This window comes from Talpa europaea (genome assembly GCF_964194135.1).
Source record: "Talpa europaea genome assembly, chromosome: 2".
NCBI classification, from domain to species: Eukaryota; Metazoa; Chordata; class Mammalia; order Eulipotyphla; family Talpidae; genus Talpa; species Talpa europaea.
In genome coordinates this window covers 86646310-86667820 of record NC_140068.1, presented here as the reverse complement: position 1 = coordinate 86667820, position 21511 = coordinate 86646310, and the positions used below count along the sequence as shown (strand labels likewise).

The following is a 21511-nucleotide window of genomic DNA, read 5'->3' as shown; positions in this document are numbered from 1 at the left end:
TTTCCTAGTTGCCTCTTTAGCAAAATACAAAGGGCAAATTTGCAGCAAAAACAAAAATTGTTATTAAAGAGATACACTAGAGTGTGTCCATTTTGTGTTACAGATTAAGAAGTAAATATTTGTTAACTACAACACAAATTGATTTTTCTAGAAGATAAGATACTGTATTATTTCATGCAGCATGAGATGAAAATATATAAGAGAAAATGAAATTATTTAAATAGAAAATATTAGGGCACTCAATCACAAATAAGTGCTTGACAGAAACTATTACTTCATTTTCCACAGTATAGTCATATGAACATAAAGTTGTGGTTTCACTTATTTTTGCAATATAGAGGAGCAAAACAAAGGGTCAGGAAAAAGACAAAACTTGAAAGCTGACAATAGGTACTAGATGTACAGCAGGGGAGGTGGAGGGAGCGGGGAGGGGGTCAAAATAGGGAAGCAACAAGCACAAGGGACTGTGGTGATGGATTACAGGTGCCATAGTGGTGGGAGAACTACTGGGACTTCACCCGAGGGGAGAAACTAAATAATGTCCAAAAATTAGCAGTGATATAAGTAAATAAATGAATTTAATAAATAAAAAAATACATAGATAAATAAAAAGAGAAAAAAGAAAATTATAAGTAAAATACAGAACAGTCATCAGTTTGTAGTGACCATATAATGTTCTATTTCTTAAGCCACTCTGTAAGTGTATATGTGACATGTGTGTGTATTTTCCACAAAGCAGGTGTGTTTTCACTCTGTATGAGCTAAATATATGGTACTTCATTTACCCAGCAGTAGAAAGAGACAAAATTGGCCAGGAATTTATTTCCCAGATGGTACTTGTGAACTCCTTTGTCCCGTTCATGTAAACACAAGAGTGTGTTCCGGTTTGCTGAATTACATATACATGCTCTGACTCAGTATAAAGTCTGAATGTTTAGTTAGCTAGAAGACTGTTTCCATTCTGTGATTCATTAGGCCCCCATGGTACCTGTACTTCCTTCATTTTCTCCAATCACAAATTACATTAGTTTGTCCTATTTTGATAACCCTTATAATTGAAGTTCTGCATAGGAAATTTTATTGCAATTTTAAAAAATACTCATAAGCCTTAACTGAGGTGACATAAGTGACAGTCTCACAGAAGTGGTGATGATGACTGAATTGTACCTTGCAAGAGTTCCTTATGCCAGGGGGATTAACTACCAAACTAAAAAGCATTACAAGTAAGAAGGGGTCAAGGGATGGACGACCCCATGCATAATAATCCAGACAGGAGATTTGAGCAATCATTCTTCACACGTATAAATTTGTTATGAATTTGCATAATTAAAGATTATGAAAATAATCCTGAGAAACTGATTCTGAAGTGGAAACACACTACAGTAGACTGAATGGTATACTAGCTGCCTCATACATAAATATAGTGAAAATTCAATATGAGTTTGAAAGAGAATGGTAGATAATTAGATTCTATGCATAGAAAGAAGAGATTCTGGTTAAGCACTCAATGAAAAGAATAATGAAAGCAGAGCTATAGCCAGAAGAAACCATGACAATTTATGAACTCAAAGGATAGTATTATTAACAGTATCTATTATAACAGCAACTCAATCACTAATTTGCAGTTGGCACAAATCTCTTCCTACCTTGAATAAAAGATGTAGGTCAACCTGGGGAATAGGGGAATGTTAGGATATGAAAAGGTTTGCGTCTTTCCAGTAAATTTGAAAAAGAATTATAATTAATGCTATTAAATAGTCCTATTACCTCAGAATTAATCATAATAGTAACCATTTACTACTAGGGTTATTATAAAGAAAGTACATTATGTTCCTAGAACTTTGCTGATTCCTTTTTTTTACATTATATCTATTTGTATGACCCCATATCACCACTGTAAAAAAGTAAATATTACCAATGCCCTTTTCCAAAAATTAAGGAAATTAAGACTATAGAGGACTCTTTCTAGTGACAATATCTAATTTGTCCTAAACTGAGTCATATAAAATTGCCAATGTTCAACCATTCATGAGCTATAAAAATGGCAATTTTACTCAGTTCAAGGTTATTAACTTAATTTTTAAAGTGTAATTTGATTTTAAATCCCATGATTTTAATATTCTAATTTATTTTTGAATAAAATCAAAAGCTTTATGTAGACTTTAAACTATATATTTTTATTACTTAACATATTCTGTAATTGTCATGCATAACTCCAGTGAGGACCAATTAACTGGGATCTATGCCACTTACAACCTAATAAGTGAAATAGAAAAACATCAACTGGAAGTGATATATGTTCACTATAGCCCTATTTGCAATAGCCAAGTTATGCAAAAGGGCTAAGTGCCCAATGACAAAGGAGTGTATCAGAAAAATGTGGAAAATATACACAACAGAGAACTATCAGTCATAAAAAAAATTATAACATGGATGGAACTGGAGATAATGCTAAGCAAAATAAGTCAATAGGAAAAAGACAAATACAGGATGGTATCACTTACTTATATATGCAATTTAAAAAAAAAAAAAGAGTCAGACAAAACCAAACCAATTAAAAAAAAAAATCAAACCCTAGACATCTGACTGCAAAACTGAGGCAACCAGAGGGATGGACAGTGGAGTGGGGGATAAAGGAGACCCAGTGGAGGGAAAAGTAGTATTTTCTTTATTATTTTTGTCTATAAATTTCTGTGACATACAAACCCATTTTCATAGCTTTTGAGGGAAAGTACTAAAATGAGGAAATATGTTTTCTTGAAAATCTGAAACTGGAGAAGGATATAATAATAATGAAATGATATGCTATCTAACTCCATCAATGCTGAATAACCTCCTGGTAAGTAAATGAAGCTGGCCTGATTTCAAGGTTTCATGATAAGCCAAAAATCCTAAGTTTTTATATAAAGATGACCTAACTTTTAAGTGTTAGCAAATAAATTAATGTCTTTAAAAATATAGTGCAACTGAATCTGTATTCCTGGAACATATACAGTAATGTAAACAATATTATCTCAATTAAAAATTAGTTAATTAAATTTTACAATTTATATGTAGGTAATACAAGTGAAATATAACATGTTTCTATGCTATACCCATGCATAGGCCAATCATTCTCATAACTTCTAAAGCTTAGTTCCTCAATTTAATTCAATAAATATATGTTGAAAACTATGAAAGATTTAACATATACTTTTATAGAAATGCCCATGGAGAATTCAGGCTGGGTGGATACCTCTTGTTAAAACACTCCATCCCTGCACATAACAAACAGTATTACCAGTTATCATGTTTTAAAATTAATTTCTCAGTGTTTATATTCATTATTAAATTGTAATTTCCTCAAGGACAAAAATAATTTCTTTTTCACCTTTGTATCACTAAAACCAGAGCTACATTATTGCCACTCAACAGTTACTGAATGAATGAATAAGAAAAATGAATAAATGAAATAAAGAATACTTAAAGGTCTAGTAAGCAGAGAAAATTCTGAAACAGTATATGGCACTCTAGAAACTAAATGATGGACTTGGTTACAATTTTGTTCTCAAGTATTTTTTAAAATACAACTTTCATATGGAATGGACATGCTAGAGTCATATACATAGAGTTTTGAATTGTAGGGCTAAAGGTTTAGTCACATAGGAATTTTTGCATCAGAATAAATATATATATTAGTAAATATATATATATATTTTAAGATACAATGACTACTGGATCTGGAAATGTATTGCTGCTTCAAGAACACCACAGCTTTCTGAATAGCAACTCTTAAAGTCTTACTACAATTAATGGCACTATGCATGTTTGAGATGCATCCAGATACCATAAAGTAACATAACAGCATAATATGTTGATTTCAAACTATAAATAAAAATAACTTTTTAAAACTATCAAAAGGGCCTCCCTGGTGGCGCAAGGGTTTAAGACACAACCTGTGAAGCTGCCTGCAGCCTCTGTAGCATGAGTTCGATCACTGGGCCAGCCAGAGAGCTACCCACATGGCACAGCAGACCTCTCCTGACTTGCCCACTGCTCCCCTCAGCAGTGTATTTCCGTCAATCTTCCTGTTCTGTTCCCCACTCTGTTTCTGGTGAATCCTCTCACCTCCCCCACCCTGCATCTCTGGCCTGTACCCCAGTTCTTGTATGCATAAATAAATAAATCAAAAGAGGTCTCTCATGTGCAAATGCATAAACTTCAAAAATTTAAAGGGCAGTACCACAAGAGGTAACAAAACAGTACTTTTTTAATTGAGAAGGCTTAAATCTGAAACTAACAGAATATTCTACTTGCAAATTAATTCCTACTTGGAAGTAAGATATTTTTTACTTTATATCAGTATGAGAAGAAGAACTTTTTAGGAAACACTGTGAAACTGATATGACGTGATTAAAATGTATCATGATTATGATGTAAAGAGGGGAGCTAGAGGAAAGAACAACAAAGTCGGAAAGTGGATTCATTATTGTGGTGGTTATTTTATAATACATACAAATTCCAAATAATTATATTGAACAGCTGATACTAGTATAATATTATTATGTCAAGTATATAGCAATAAAAATTTTAAAAATTGATTTACTGATTTAGGCAATCCAACAATGGTTAGAAAAATTATTAAAATCAAATTTCTAGCCAGCTAAGATGGCAAAAGCATACCCCACACTGCTTCTCCTTTTGAATGCAATCAAAAACCTTGGATAGAATGTATAAAATATATATCTGGGAACTCTGATGAGTAAATGCTAGCAGACAGACTTGGAAAGGAAATCAGAACTCAAAATACAAACATCTGCTTGTAAGTTTCATGACTTTTAGTTGCCACTAGTAACTCTTACCCAGAGCACAAAAACTAAGTGAATCTGGTCTATCTGACATACACCAACAGCTATAAGACAAACCCTCTGAAAATGCTCCTAAGAAATGTTGCCTCAAGGAGACAGAAGTTTGGAGCAAGGAATGGTTTGAATACAGATGATAAAATCGGGGGGAGCTGATGGGGCTGTTCTGAGTCTTGATTGTGGTGGTAGTGGTTATAAAACTCATAGATCTGAACAACTGAAACAATAAATTTCAAATGAAAAAAAAAATTTTTTTTTCTCCGCACAGGGGGTTAAGCACAGCACTGTGAAGCTATCCACAGCCTCTGCAGCACGGATCAGCCCACCAGGGAGCTGCCCATATGGCACAGCAGACCTCCTGTTTCACTCCCCTCAGCAGTGTATTTCAGTCAGTCTGCCTGTTCTGCTCCCCACTTTGTCTTTGGTGAATCCTCTCACCCCCCGCAACTCTGGCCTGTACCCCAGTTCTTGTATGCATAAATAAATATTAAAAAAAACATTTTTACTCAATTATTTTATAATAAAGTATTAACATTTTAAAAAATTCCTACTATTTTTTTTCTCCTTTGATTAGCTCAAATTCTGACACACACCAAAATGCACATCTCATGGGAGGCATAGCAGTGGCCAAATGAAAAAAAACCACTGGCAGGAAGTTGTAAGAACTCAGAAGAAATGTGAGTTGCTGCAGAAGATGACAGAGCTTGTATTTCTGTCTGTCAACTAAACTAAAAGCAACAACAATCTTCAGAAGACTCACAATAGTATATTATCTATAATATCCACATTTAAAACAAAAATTACTAGACATACTAAGAAACAAAAAGATAAATGAGTAAAAGGAGGTAACAATAGAAATGGATTTCAATATGGTTGAAATTTTGAATTTAGGAGACAAAAGACTTCAAAGGAACTATTATAAATAAGTTCAAAGAACTAAAGGATGGGAGTGACATTAGGAAGATGGCTGAATAATACATCCCACACTGGTATTCACCCTCAGCAAAAATAATTTAACTACCATCCATCGACAAAAATGCCTTTTGGGTTGCTTTGGGATTCAACGAGGGGATTGCAAAATTCTGGTGGAGTCCAGAACTAAAGAAAGTTGTTTTGAGAACACAATTCTGCATCAGATAGCTGATATGCTCAATATGGTAACAGGAACAGACCCAGAACAGCTCTGTACTTCTAGTGACTAGGTTACAGTACTGTTTGGATGAAGTCCTGTCATCTGTCATCAGTAACACATATCAGAGAGCCTGGGAGAAACCATACCCACTCATACCTTGGGAAATAGTGACATAGAGCTCTGTCCCAGTGCACCCTGAAGTGGCCGGTGAATAGGTTCTAACAGTTGCAGTCATGGTCTGAAAACCTACAGAAATAAGCCTACCAAACTTTCTTTATCTGTAGATTCTGAAGGTCCTAAAACCAGGCTCTAGTCCCTCTCAGGTAAAGGTTGGAACAGTGCTACTGGCAGATGAACCTTCCAGGAAATACATCCAGTGTGTAGATGTACAGCATATCAAGTACAGCTGGAACTAAATCAAAATAAAAAGCTTCTGTACAGCAAAAGAAACACCCTACTGATTGGGAGAAAATTTTGCATACCGATTTCTACCAATAAAGGACTAATAACAAAGATCTACAAATAGCTGATGTGACTCAAGAAAAACAAAGTATAATCCACTCAAAAAATGAGCAGAAGAGCTAAAAAGACTCTTCTCTAAAGATGAAATGCAAATGGCCAACAGGTATATGGAAGATGTTCAACATCACTTCTAATCAGGGAAATGCAAATCAAAACCACTATGAGATACCACCTTAAACAGGAAACAAGTGCTGGCAAGGATGTGGAGAAAAAGGAACCCTTCTACACTGCTGGTGGGAATGCAAACTGGTCCAACACTATGGAAAGCTGTGTGGAGATTCCTCAAACTACTAATAATGGAGCTCCCATATGACCCACCAATTCCACTCATAGGAATCTACCCAAAGAACACAAAAACATTAATTCACAAGGATCCCTGCACCCCTATGTTACTGCAGCACTATTTACAATAGGTAAGCTATGGAAACAACCCAAATGCCCAGAAATAGATGACTAGATCAAGAAACTATGGTATCTATACACAATGGAATATTACTCAGCAATCCAAAAAGATAAACTTATGCCATTTGCAGCAACATGGATGGAGCTGGAAGGGATTATGCCCAGTGAAATAAGCCCGAAAGAAAAGGAAAAATATCGGATGGTTTCACTTATAGGAGGAATGTAGGGGAAACAAATAAAGGATCAGGGAAATAATAATTATAATGAATTAAAAGACAAAACGAACAGGCAACTGTAAATCAGAGACACTCTTAAGGGAAGGGGTATGGAGAGGGGTCAAAACAGGAGGGAAAGCACAAGGGACTACAGTGATGGTATACATATGAACTGGTGGTAGGAATTCTACAGGGACTACACCTGAGAGGAAAATGCATATATTGTATAAAAAGGAAGAATGATTTAAAAATAAAAAGTTCTTAAAACCATAAACTAACAACAATGTCAGTTAAAGAATTAAGTATTGTTCAATAAATGAAGTTAAGTGGATAACCACTCCTTTATCAAAAAAAAAAAAAATTACTTTACAAATCCAACAAGGTTAACAAACTTGCGAGCAAGATAATGATGAAAAAAAAGTCCTAGACACATCGAACTGCTAAGACCAATAACAAGACAAAATCTTAACATCAACCAAAGCCAACACATTACATATATGGCAACAATAAACCAGTTGACCGTCATCAGAAACCAATGTATGCCAGTAAAAATTATAATACCATATTCAGAGAACTAAAAGACAGAAATTATCAACTGAATTCCACGGGAAAAAAGGGACATATTTTAAGAATAAACATAAGGAAAAAGTTGAGAAGAAAAAAAATCGTCATTGGCACACATGTAATACAAAAAATGCTAGTGCACTCAAGCTGAAAGACACAATTTAAATGATAATTCAGATCTATAAATAAGAACAATGAGTTTGGAGAATGGTAAACAAGTAGGTAAATATAAAATAATAAATATACTACCTTTTTTCTCTTTATTCCTTTAAAAGACATGCCTCTTTAAAGGAAATAGGAAGATAATAGCATGCATAGATTAAATAACTATTAAATTAATAAATTTCTATAATGTTGTATATTAACAATAGTACTAAAGAGTAAAATATACTTACTTTATTTACTTTTAATATCTAAAAGATTTTAAAAGATATTTACTTTTAATATCTTTTACACAGCAAACTGCTAAGACCAATGAAAAGAGAAAATCTTACCATCAAACAAAGGCAACATGTTATATAGATGGGAACAAAAGAACAGTTGACTTGCCATCAGAAACCAATGTATATTTCTGCCATGTTAACCATGTTAGTACAATGTATATACTAACCTACATTGGTTTCTCCACTTGTAAGAGGAGAGGGTACATGGAGACACAGAGACAACATAGAGAAGGTCATATAATATGGAGTCAGAAAAATACTGTCAAGTGAGAAGCTTATTAATAGTATCACAGAATGTTAATTCCTGATTTTGATAATTGCACTATGATTATGCAATACATTAACAGAAGAAGCTAAAGGATATCTGGGAATTCTTATACAAACTTCTTTAAGTCTAAAATTCCAAACAAAAAAGTTTTTAAAAGATTTCTGAAAAAGGGCCTCCACAGTGGCGCAGCAGTTGAGCGCTGGGTTGCGAAGCTGCCCGCAGCCTCTGTGGTGCCGGTTTGATACCCGGCTGCTCCCTGGCCACTGGAGGAGGGTCCCACATGGTGCGCAGACCTCTCCTGCCACCCGCTGCTCCCCTCAGCAGTGTACTTCGGTCCTTCTGCCTGCTCTGCTCCCGGCTCTGGCTCTGGTGAATTCTCTCACCCTCCCGCGCTTCTGACTGTATCCAGTGCTTGTGTAAATAAATAAATAAATCTTTTTAAAAAAAAAAAAGTATTGTGCTGCAACCCCAGTATAATCAGAATGCAGAGGAGAAATATCAAATAAGATTATATATGTTCTTCAACAAAAAAACCCCAAAACCAGTAGAAGAAAAGAAATAATAAACCAAAGCAGAAATAAATGAAATTGAAACTAAAAAAACAATCCAAAAGATCAATGAAACCAAGAGCTGGTTCTTTGAAAAAATCAATAAAATAGACAAACCCCTAGCCAGGCTCACAAAGGAAAAAAGGGAGAAAGCACAAATAAACAGGATCATAAATGAAAGAGGAGAAATCACAACGGACACAGCAGAAATCAAAAGAATAATCAGTAACTACTATGAACAGTTATATGGAAACAAGTTCAACAATCTAGAGGAGATGGACAAATTCCTACAACTCTACAATCACCCAAAGCTAGATAAAGAAGAAATAGAACACCTAAACAGACCAATTACAAGCAGCGAAATTGAAATGGTAATCAAAAACCTTCCCAAAAACAAAAGCCCAGGACCTGATGGATTTACAAATGAATTCTACCAAACATTGAGATAGGAATTAGTGCCTATCCTTCACAAACTCTTCCAAAAAATTGAGAAGGAAGGGACAATACCAAACACGTTCTATGAAGCCAACATTACACTAATACCAAAACCGAATAAGGACAACACAAAAAAGGAAAACTACAGGCCAATCTCCCTAATGAACACTGATGCAAAAATCCTCAATAAAATTTTAGCTATCAGAATCCAACAATGTATCCATAAGATAACTCACCACGACCAAGTAGGATTCATTCCAGGGACACAAGGATGGTTTAACATCAGAAAATCAATCAACGTTATCCAACACATCAACAAAATGAAATATAAAAACCATATGATAATATCAATAGATGCTGAGAAAGCTTTCGACAAAGTGCAACACCCATTCATGATAAAAGCCCTTGAAATTCTTGGGATACAAGGAACATACCTCAACATCATAAAGGCCATCTATGACAAGCCAACAGCCAGTATCATCCTCAATGGTGAAAAGCTTAAAGCAATTCATTAAGATCTGGAACAAGACAAGGATGTCCACTCTCACCACTGTTTTTCAATATAATACTGGAAGTCCTAGCCAGAGCAATAAGACAAGAGAAAGACATCCAAGGAATCCAAATAGGAAAAGAAGAAGTCAAACTATCACTATTTGCAGATGATATGACAATATACATAGAGAACCCCAAAAACTCCACAGAAAAACTAATTCAACTTATCAATCAATTCAGTAAAGTGGCAGGATACAAAATCAACACGCAAAAGTCAGTAGCTTTCCTATACACAAACAATAAATCTGAAGAAGAAGAAATAAAAAAAAAAATCCCTTTTATTATCGAAACAAAAAAAATAAAATATTTGGGAATAAATCTAACAAAAGAGGTAAAGGACCTATACAAAGAAAATCATAAAACACTGTTAAAAGAAATAGAAGAAGACACAAAGAAATGGAAAGACATCCCCTGCTCATGGATTGGAAGAATAAAAATTATTATAATGGCCATCCTACCAAAAGCAATATACAGATTCAATGCTATTCCAATCAAAATTTCAATGTCATTCTTCAAAGAAATAGAACAATTATTGATGAAATTCATATGGAATCACCAAAAACCCCGAATAGCCAAAGCTCTCCTGAAAAAAAAAAGAAGGAAATGGAGGCATCACACTCCCAGACTTCAAACCATATTACAAAGCCATAATCATCAAAACTGCATGGTATTGGAACAAGAACAGACATACAGACCAATGGAATCGAATAGAAAATCCAGAAATAAACCCACATATTTATGGTCAACTAATCTTTGACAAAGGAGCAAAGACTATGCATTGGAGCAAAGAAAGTTTGTTCAATAAATGGTGCTGGGAAAACTGGGTTGCTACATGCAAAAGAATGAAGCTTGACCACTACCTCACACCATACACAAAAATCAACTCAAAATGGATTAAAGAACTAGACATAAGACCTGAAACCATAAAATACATAGAAGGAAATATAGGTGAAACACTACATGATTTGCATATCAAAGACATCTTTAAAGACACAACACCCAAAGCAGTGATAGTGAAGGCAAAGATAAACAGCTGGGACTACATCAAATTAAAGAGCTTCTGCACAGCAAAAGAGACAATAACCAAAACAAAGAGAAACCCCACCGACAGAGAGAAAATTTTTGCACCCAACACTAATGATAAAGGACTGATCACAAAAATCTGCAAAGAGCTGATGAGACTCAACAACAACAAAGAAAATAACCCAGTCAAAAAATGGGCAGAAGAGCTAAAAAGAAACTTCTCTGAAGAGGAAATGCAAATGGCCAACAGGCATATGAAAAAATGTTCAACATCACTTGTCATCAGGGAAATGCAAATCAAAACTACCATGAGATACCATCTTACACCAATGAGAATGGCACATATTAAAAAAACTAGCAACAACAAATGTTGGCGAGGGTGTGGAGAAAAAGGAACTCTCCTGCACTGTTGGTGGGAATGCAAACTGGTCCAACCACTATGGAGAGCTGTGTGGAGATTTCTGGACCTACTAAACATAGAGCTTCCATATGATCCAGCAATTCCACTCCTAGGTATTTACCCAAAGGACACAGAAACATCAATTCCAAAGAACACCTGCACCCCTATGTTTATAGCAGCACTATTTACAATAGCTAAGCTTTGGAAACAGCCCAAATGCCCAAAAATAGATGACTGGATCAAGAAGATGTGGTACATATATACCATGGAATATTACTCAGCATTCAAAAAAGATAAACACATGCAATTTGCAGCAACATGGATGGCGCTGGAAGGGACCATGCTCAGCGAAATAAGTCAAAAAGAAAAAGAAAAATACCGGATGGTCTCACTCATAGCAGGAATCTAGAAAACTTAAATAAGGGATCAGGAAAAAGAATAACTATAAGAAAGTGAAAATCAAAATCAACAAAAAACTATGAACCAGAGACACTTTTTGGGGCGTGGGGGCTGGGAGGGGAGGGATTGGGGTCAGAATGGGGCATGTGCAGTTGTATGGGGGAATATAAAAATAAAATTTATTATTTAAAAAAAAAAAAGATTATATATGTTCTTACCAGATTAACTAATTGAGTGTGTACCACATCTTCTACCAAAACCGCTGTTTCATGAAGAGGCCGCCTAGCATCACCTAAAGAAAACCTGCAAACAAACCAGAAAACATCAATATTGAAGAATATAAACTTAAGAAAGGCATAAAGTAAAAAATTATTTATTAGGATAATCTGTTAAATAAAGTACAAATTGATCTACCAAATAACATATTGAATGTGCAATTTTCTTTGGTCAAAGAATTGCGTCTTTCTACACAAACTGCAATGTCCAAAGAAAACTGCACTGTTACCTGCTGCACTTTTCATTTGTGTAGTCATCTTGTAAGTTAGTCACTGTTTTAAAGTGTAAAATATTAACAACCACTTCATATTAACCAGAAAATCATGATGCCATATTCAATTATCAATACAGTAACAGAATACATTAAAAAGGTATTTAATATAAATAAAATGAAAGTTGCTTAGAAAAAGTTATGTAAATAATATAAACTATTATTTATAATTATATAAAAGCATATTATGAAGAATGGATTACAGAATTGGTCTTAAAAGTCATCTTTTCAACTTTTACAAAGTAGACTGGATATGCAGAGAATCTCTTTTTGTTAAAGAACATTTGAAAATACACCTAAAGAGGTGTGAACCTATAACCCAAAAAGAAAAAGCACAATGAAAAATTAAAAATTAGTATTTAAGACATGCTTTAACCACAGTAGACAGGATAGAACAGAATACAGAAATGATGAGAAAAAAATTTCTTAGGATTTCTAAGAAACATATACAGAGGCGTGGGAGGGTGAAAGGATTCACCAGAGACAGACAGGGGATCAGAACAGGCAGATTGACAGAAGTACACTGCTGAGGGGATCAGCAGGTGAGACAGGAAAGGTCTGCTGTGCCATGTGGGTATCTCCCTAGCCAGCCAGGAATCGAACCCGCACTGCAGGGGCTGCAGGCAGCTCCACAGGGCTGTGCTCAAACCACCTTGCCACCAGGGAGGCCCTATATTTATCTCTTTTTAAGTTTTCAATATACATAATACTAGTACAAAACCTTGGTACAAAAAGTAAACACAAGAGAAACTTCAAAGAACCTAAAAATAAAATAAATAGTAATTTTTAAATAACTTATTTAAGGACATGAGAAAAATTTTTTGTTCTGATTTATACACACACTCACACACACACACACACACACACACATGGTTATTAGCATACCAACTGTACCAGTCTGCCTTGGAAATAGGAATTTTCAAGTTATCCTCTATCAAATAAATCAGTTATTGTAATTATTACTAATCAACTAATTATTACTAATTAATACTAATTATTACTAATTAACACTTTTTCTTGAAATAAGATAAACCAATAAATTACTTTTAATAGGAATGAAAAAAAAACTTGTTTATTTACTTTCAAACAATTACCCTTATTACTTCTTGGGTTCCAAAAATAGAGAAAAAAATAGCACCTGAGGAATTTACCACTTCATTTGGAAATAATCCTTTTCCATGACATAAAGTTGGGGACCCAAGAGAAGAAAAAGCATGCAGGTCAGAGGCCACAGATGTCACCCCACAAAAATGATTCACATGGCCAGTATCCAACTTATTAGATTATAATAATGCCCCCAAATGCCCAATATATAAGATACAAGGGGAAGTCAGCTATGATGACTGGAAATTAGACTGGAAGTTAGATGACCTGGATCCAGTTCCCACTTTGACACTAAATATAACTCTAGTCTTGGGCAAGTACTTTTTCTAGGTACCTCAGTTCTTCAACAATTGTCCGGAGCGGTCCGGAATATGTGCCATGTTGCATATGCTTGCCATGAGTTCGCTTGCCATGAGTTCGCTTTACTATTTCGCCTATTGGAGAACCACAGGTTTTTCCTGTTAAAGCTCATAAGACTGGGAGGTACAGGGGGAGGAGCTACGAGGGTATAAGAAAGGAACCGCAAGGGACTGTGAGAGAGGACTGCAAGGAAACTGTAAGGAGATAGGGCAAGGGTTACTGCGAGAGGAGCAGAGAGAAGGCCAGGGAAGTAAGAAAGTCAGGATAAAGGAAAGACATGTAAATATAGTAAAAGGATAAAGGAAAAATAAAGAAGCAAACGCTAGCGTCAAGTCGTCAAGCCCCTCATTTCAATCCTCAGCCCTTCTCTTCCCGTGCCTCTGAACCCCGCGGGTCGGGACAAACAATGAGGAAGTAACTGGATTGGATGACTTTAAAGAAGCTTTTTCAGATATCTGATTTTGGCCTATGAAAACAGCCATAATCCTTAGGAACAGGGTTTTTAAGTTTTAAATCCTAAAAAAATTCTGTCTTTCAGAATTTAAAGAAAATAATATTCAAAAAAAAATTTATACAAGAAAACCCTTGTAGGAAAAACCTTACTGAATTGAATAAGTTGAGTAATAATCATGAACTTAAGAAGAAATGCAAGTTTTTAAATGGGTAACTGAATGTAATAAATTAATAAACACCATTGGAGGAAGGGTATAATAAGGTTACAATTTATTCCTGGTCTATATGTGAAAATAGTTTCCAAGAATTATTCCACTGCTTTGTTAAGATATTAAAATAAAAAAAAAAAAAGATTAAAATAGTGCTTGTATTAGAGAGAGGCTATTACAACAAGATTTTATTTTATTCTACTTTAGCATATTTAAGAGGGTCCACTTTTGAGTTTAAAACACTTATCTTCAAAATTTCAATCCCTGATTAAGAACAGAGTGGAGGGTCTCCCTGGTGGTGCAGCAGTTGAGCACTGAGCTGCAAAGCTGCCCGCAGTGTCTGCAGCACTGCTGCCAACGAGGGTCCCACATGGCGCTACAGACCTCTCCTGCCGTGCCCGATGCTCCCCTCAGCAGTGTGTTTCCTCAGTCAGCCTGTTCTGTTACCTGCTCTGGCTCTGGTGAATTCTCTCACCCTTTTGCGCTTCTGACTGTACCCAGTGCTTGTATAAATAAATAAATAAATCTTTTTTTAAAAAAAAAAAAAGGTGGAAAGATAGTGTTAAAGAAATTCTTTAATTAAAGAGTCTTTCAAAATTTATATCAAGTCATCATCGTGTTACACACTTTAAATATCTTCAATTTTGTTTGTTGATTATACTTCAATAAGGCTGGGGGGAGGAAGAATTCTGAAAAAGAAGCCAAGAGGATCAAATTCTCATAAAAATCTGTGACAGAGAGCCTTGCCTGCTAGACCAGTCTTGAAGAACACAGGGCCCACATGCAGATCTGCTTACAGAGCATCCAGGAACCAAAAATAAAAGGACAAAGAGAGATGTTTCATTAGTGCCTTGTGTGCATCTTCTTAGATGCTGAGTTGCTTTCAGTACTTACCACTGGCTACAAACTCTAATGTGGTTAAATTATTCTGAATGCTGTGGTTAAGTAATTGCTGTGGTCTTGGGAACTAGTTACTTTTTTTTTTTAATTATTTCTGGGTTTTTGGATGTGTTTCTACCACAGGTAATTGAAGTTGCTTTGGAATGGACACTGACGACCGCTTGGTGTAAGAAGGCCTGGTGTGACTTTCTGTTCCCAAAAGAAAGTTACCCTTTTCCCTTCAAACCACTTATTTGATTATACTTTTATAGGCTAGGTATTACTATAATACCCAGGAATTTCTCCTAACTGGAATTAAAGTGAGTAGCAGACTAGAACATAACATAAACTCTACTCAGCTAAGCCAGAACTAGACAGCACATGCAAACACAGACATCATGCCGTTTGCGTCATTCTTGCCCAATATTTGTTGAGACTGATTTACCCACTGTCCAAAGAGGGGAAAAGAAGTGATCATGCCTTAAATGATCAGTCATCCAAGGCAATAAGACATAAACACATGCAAATTATCCTTATTCTTCAATGTTTAATACCTCTAACTTTGGCCCACTATATGATTTTTCTCTAACCATATTTCAAAGGAATAAATGAATTTAACATTGGCTCTGAGAAAGCTAGTGATAGGTCAATTAAAATATCACATAAACACCTAAAACAAAGTTTTTCTAGCAGTGATCATTTTTTTACTGCTTGACTGATCTTTCAAATCTCATCCCCTTTACTAAGATATACATTCATATATAATTTAAATGAACTTTGAGAATTTTTTTTACTCTATGAAGCATAAAATATCTGAGGACATAAAAAAGCAAGATTACGAAATCACCATTTATGATATAGAGATTATAATACCAATATGAAAAAGTACAGATATATATTATTACCTATATTTGCTTAAAATAAAATTAAAGTTAAGGTAAAATTTTGAAAAAATAAACATCACTTCTAAGTATTAATCACTCAATCAAATATTTATTGAGTGCCTAGTGTCAGGCAATATTCTAGCTGATTAGGATACATTAATAAAAAAACAACACTTAAAAAGTTTGCATTCCAATGAGAGAATGATACAGAAAACAATATACTTTACTAGAAAATATGTTGCTAGATAATTATGTATAAATTGCTAGATAATAATATGTATATTGAAAAGATGACAGAAAAAAACAAGGGTCAGAAGATGCGAAGTGTGGGAGAGGCGAAAGAAGACAGTGTGAGATATTAAATGAACATTTATCAATGTTTGACACATGAAAGAAATGGCTTTTAAGAAATGGAAAAGAGAAAACTACCTTAGAAAATTTTTGTGAAAACCAACAACTCCTAGGAAAGCTCATCTACAATTATCAGTCATGGAAATGTACATGCGAGAAAGTTTACTAAAATAGTATAATATCTATATGAATCTGTAACAATTCATAGGGTAATTCTTTCATATGCCCTACATTCTTAAGCAGTATGTATCACCATAATGAGAATGAACATAAACCAATGACTATTAGCACCACTTATTTGAGGAATAGGAAAGACAATGTGTGAGAATACACTGACCACTGGATGTTAGTTCAGGGAAAGTCCCAGAGGATTATTTATTCTATTCATATTGTTTTCTCTTTTTTTGAAATTTTTTATTTTATTTTATATTTTTTACATCATTTTTCATTTTTGCACAGTGTATGCATTTTCATCTTGCATATAGTCTCCATACAATTTCCAGCCCCCTTGTTTTGAGGGAGGGGATGAGAAAGAAGTAGGATATATTTATATTGTTTTAAAAAGAAGGAAAATAAAGGGCAGAGAGGTTAAATAACCACCTCAAAGACACAAAGTAGGGTCAAAAGTTAGACCTTTTACTTAGTGCAGAACTCCTTTTCTGCAATACAAGTTTAAGTGTAAAAACAGTAACAAACTAGATAAATTAAAGGCTCATTCATCAATTATTAGGATTAACAAAATAATACAAAGGGAGTGCAATTGATTTATGTAAGGAAATAATTTTCAAGACTTTTGGAGAAATAAGTAATAACTTCAAAAAAGTTATTTTAGTTCCTTAAGCTCTCAAAATATAAATAACACAAGAATTTAACTACCTTACTTTGCTGAAATTTAACAGCCAAAAGTTAGCATTCTATAACTTTGGCTATAGACACACTATAATCACAAATTTCAACCAAATTTACAAGCACATTTCATGGTTTGGGAATCAGAGATTTGAGAAAGTTAAGGAATTTGCCCATGGCACTAGCAATCAGTAGTAAGTGAAGAAATTACACATTGTGAGACAGTCACCTAGAGGTGGGAGAAGTTTGTGCCATACAGATATTTAGAACATTAGCAAAAGGGAATAATTTAGCATACTATATCGGCACTTTCCAAACTGATGTCCAGAGAAAAGGTATTCTTCTGTTAAATGAATTTAGAATACGCCATATTACTTTATTCTTCTTTATTTGCAATGCATGTTACCATATTAGACACTCTGTTGCAGGAAAGGAACTTTTGGTTTTCAATCTATTTACTGTATATATAATCATTTTTCTAAGCCAATTTAGGTATATAGCATTGAAAATCAATTTAGGAAACACTGACATAAGCAATAGAATTCCAATAAGACTTAGAAACATTACACAGTACCAAATAAACTGCACTCTAAGGTGTTAGAACTTCCAAGTTCTTCAGTTTTAAACAATGAGGTAATGATAATGATTATAGTAGCCCACATTTGCTTGTTTTTCTTCCTTACTCTTTCAACTAATGTTTATGGTGGATCTGCATCATTCAGCCCCTCATTTCTGAAAGTCAATCAGGAACAGACTCTTTTTGGTAAACACGCCTGAGTGCCAACCAAGGTACGTCACTGAGTCACCGTGCTTCTACAGATAGTGCCAACCTTCAGAACACCAACCCCTGAACTCCATGCTTCCTGAAAACTTTACATAAATCACCTGAGAGGTCATGCTTGATGAGCATAAATTTTTCCTTTATTTTTTTTTTTAAGATTTATTTATTTATTCATACAAGCACTGGGTACAGTCAGAAGCGTGGGAGGGTGAGAGAATTCACCAGAACCAGAGCGGGGAACAGAACAGGCATACTGACGAAATACACAGCTGAGGGGAGGAGCGGGCGCGGCAGGAGAGGTCTGTCACGCCATATGGGACCCTTGCCTGGCGGCCGGGGATCAAAACAGCACTGCAGAGGATGCAGGCAGCTTTGCAGCCCAGCGCTCAACCGCTGCACCACCAGGGGAGGCCCTAAATTTTTCCTTTATAAGAACGTTTTCTCTTTTTCAGATGCAGTTTTCTTTCTTTCAGGTAGTGAATGAAAGTCTCATTTTTCACACACTGTCTGAGAAAGTCTGTTTTCACAAACCTGTCAGCCTAAACCCCATATTCCTGAATTTTTTATTTTGAAAGAGCTCAAATTAACAGAAAATTTGGAATGACAGAGCAATGAACACTGACCTATATTTCACCTGGAACCAGCAATTAACATTTTGGCACATTTGTTTTCTCTCAACATTATATACATGTACACACATCACACACGCAAGGTACATATTTGTACCTTTATCTACACTATATTTATTTTTCTTTGAATAGCAAACATTTATTGAGCACTTTTACTGCAGTGCCTGGCATACTTAAATGAATTAGGTCACTTAAACTTCTTAAGGACCTCATAACCCAGGATCACTATAACAGTCCTTGTTGTCTTGGAGAGACATTCCTTTTTTTCTTCCTTTTTTTTTAATTGATGTAACATGGGTTTACACACTGTATATGATTCAGTGGTACAGGTTCACACCTCTTCAGATGTGGGCTACCACACCACACCCACCATCAATGCACCCACAGTGTTCCACCATAGTTCATTGCCCCCCTCCCCCCCGCCCCAGGTACAGTCTACCTTCCTCTCCCCATCTGGTAATCTTAATTTACAGTCAGATTTCTAGGGCTTGTTTTGGTTTGGTTTTGTCTGACACTTTATTTTGCTTCTTTTTATTTCACATCACATGAATGAAAGAAATTCTATTTGTTGACTTCCACATACTGGCTTAGTTCCACACACACCACCATAGTCAGGCTCAGAGACCTCTAAAACCAGATAAAATATATCTATCCTTTACATGACAGGTCTTCAAAAATATGTACAGAGTTTGCTTAAATTGTTTTGTGATAAATAGTATCTACTTTAAATAGTTTTATTAAGAGATCATCTATAAACCATATAACTCACAATTTAAAGTGTACAATTCAATACTTTTTAGAAAATTTAGTTTTGAGCCTCCCCGGTGGTACAGCGGGTTGAGCCCAGAGCTGTGAAGCTGTTCGCAGACTCTGCAGCACCAGTTCAATTCCCGGCTGGCCAGGGAGATTCCCACATGGCACAGCAGACCTCTCTTGTCTTGCCTGCTGCTCCCCTCAGCAGTGTATTTCAGTTGTCTGCCTGTTCTGTTCCCCACTCTGTCTCTGGTGAATCCTCTCACCCTCCCGTGCCTCTGGCCTGTACCCCAGCTCTTTAATAAAAATAAATAAATCTTTAAAAAAAAAAGTTAAAAAAAAAAGAAAATTTAGTTTAACCACCATCACCAGAATTAGTTTTAGAACATTTTCAATATTCTAAAATGACATTTCATGCACACATACAGTTAAATCCCATTATCATATTCAGTCCAAATCAGCCATTAATCTACTTGAAGAAACCATGTACCCATTTATTTTCTTGCTCAAGATAAAAGATTGCCCAGTTCTTATCATTTAGGTATCTATATAAAGGGCATCTTTGAAAAGACCTTCTCAAACTACCACCACTTCCAATCCTCACCTGAATCGGAGCAGTTTAGCATTTATTTGCTTTATATATTGAGGTCTTGCCTAAGACATCTTTTAAAGCACAGGTAACCCAAAAATTTAAAATAAAGAAATGAAAACCTCTATTCTAAATGTTGAGTAAGTCATACATAAGTGAAATATAAAGTCTATAGCTAAGACATATTCTTGAGATAACAGATCTATTAAACAAAATTTTGTGGGTTGGGAAGAGTTGAAGCGAAGATGAAGCTGCTTTTGTCTGGACTATAATTGCCCAAGTCATTCATAAGAATATCTTGCTGAAATGTTTCACACTATACCCTGGCATTATTCTAGCACAAAGGGGAATTATTTTACTCTGATGTAAACTGTGAACTCATGCAAGTAGCTACTAGTTACAAATTCAAGAATTTTTGTTGCATTGATGTGAAATTCACCAGGACATAGTGACTAGAATCTCCCTCACCGCACCATTTTTAAAATTTTTATATTTTATTTTATATAATTCTTATATCATTTTTCATCTTTGTACAATGTATGCATTTTCATTTTGGTTATATTCCCCATACAATTGCACCCCCCCCCGCCCTTATTTTGACTCTAGTTCTTCCTCTCCCTGCCCCTTCCTAATCCGGCCCCACCCCCACCCCGCAGTGTGTCTCTGGTTTATAGTTGCTTGTTGATTTTGATTATTACTTTGCATTGATTAGTCTTTTTCCTGGTCTCTTATTTAGGTTTTCTAAATTCCTACTATGAGTAAGACCATCTGGTATTTTTCTTTTTCTTTCTGACTTATTTTGCTGAGCATGATCCCTTCCAGCTTCATCCATGTTGCTGCAAATGGCATGTGTTAATCTTTTTTGATTGCTAAGTAATATTCCATTGTGTATATGTACCACATCTTCTTGATCCAGTCATCTGTTTTTGGGCATTTGGGTTGTTTCCATATCTTAGCTATTGTAAATAGTGCTGCTATAAACATAGGGGTGCAGGTGCTCTTTGGAATTAATATTTCTGTGTCATCTGGGTAAATACCTAGGAGTGGAATTGCTGGATCATATGGAAGCTCTATGTTTAGTAGGTCAAGAAATCTCCAAACAGCTCTCCATAATGGTTGGACCAGTTTGTACTCCCATCAGCAGTGCAGGAGAGTTCTTTTTCTCCACAACCTTGCCAGCATTTGTTGTTGCTAGGTTTTTAATATGTGCCATTATCACTGGTGTAAGATGGTATCACATTATAGTTTTGATTTGCAATTCCCTGATTATAAGTGATGTTGAACATTTTTTCATATGCCTGTTGGCCATTTGCATTTCCTCTTCAGAGAAGTTTCTTTTTAGCTCTTCTGCCCATTTTTTGACTGGATTATTTTCTTTG

The 21511-nt window shown here is 35.2% G+C and overlaps 1 protein-coding gene across 4 annotated transcripts in view; it reads right to left on the bottom strand.

Moving 5' to 3' along the window:
* The window catches only part of SUPT3H (SPT3 homolog, SAGA and STAGA complex component), a gene marked incomplete at its 5' end in the record, with an annotated part of 404664 nt that overhangs the window by 201704 nt on the left and 181449 nt on the right, over positions 1 to 21511 (bottom strand). For all 4 annotated transcript variants that reach the window (XM_084227837.1, XM_084227838.1, XM_084227839.1 and 1 more), the window contains one exon: positions 11966 to 12050. In XM_084227837.1, the coding sequence (XP_084083963.1) occupies positions 11966 to 12050 (85 nt within the window). The remainder of the gene's footprint in view (positions 1 to 11965; positions 12051 to 21511) is intronic.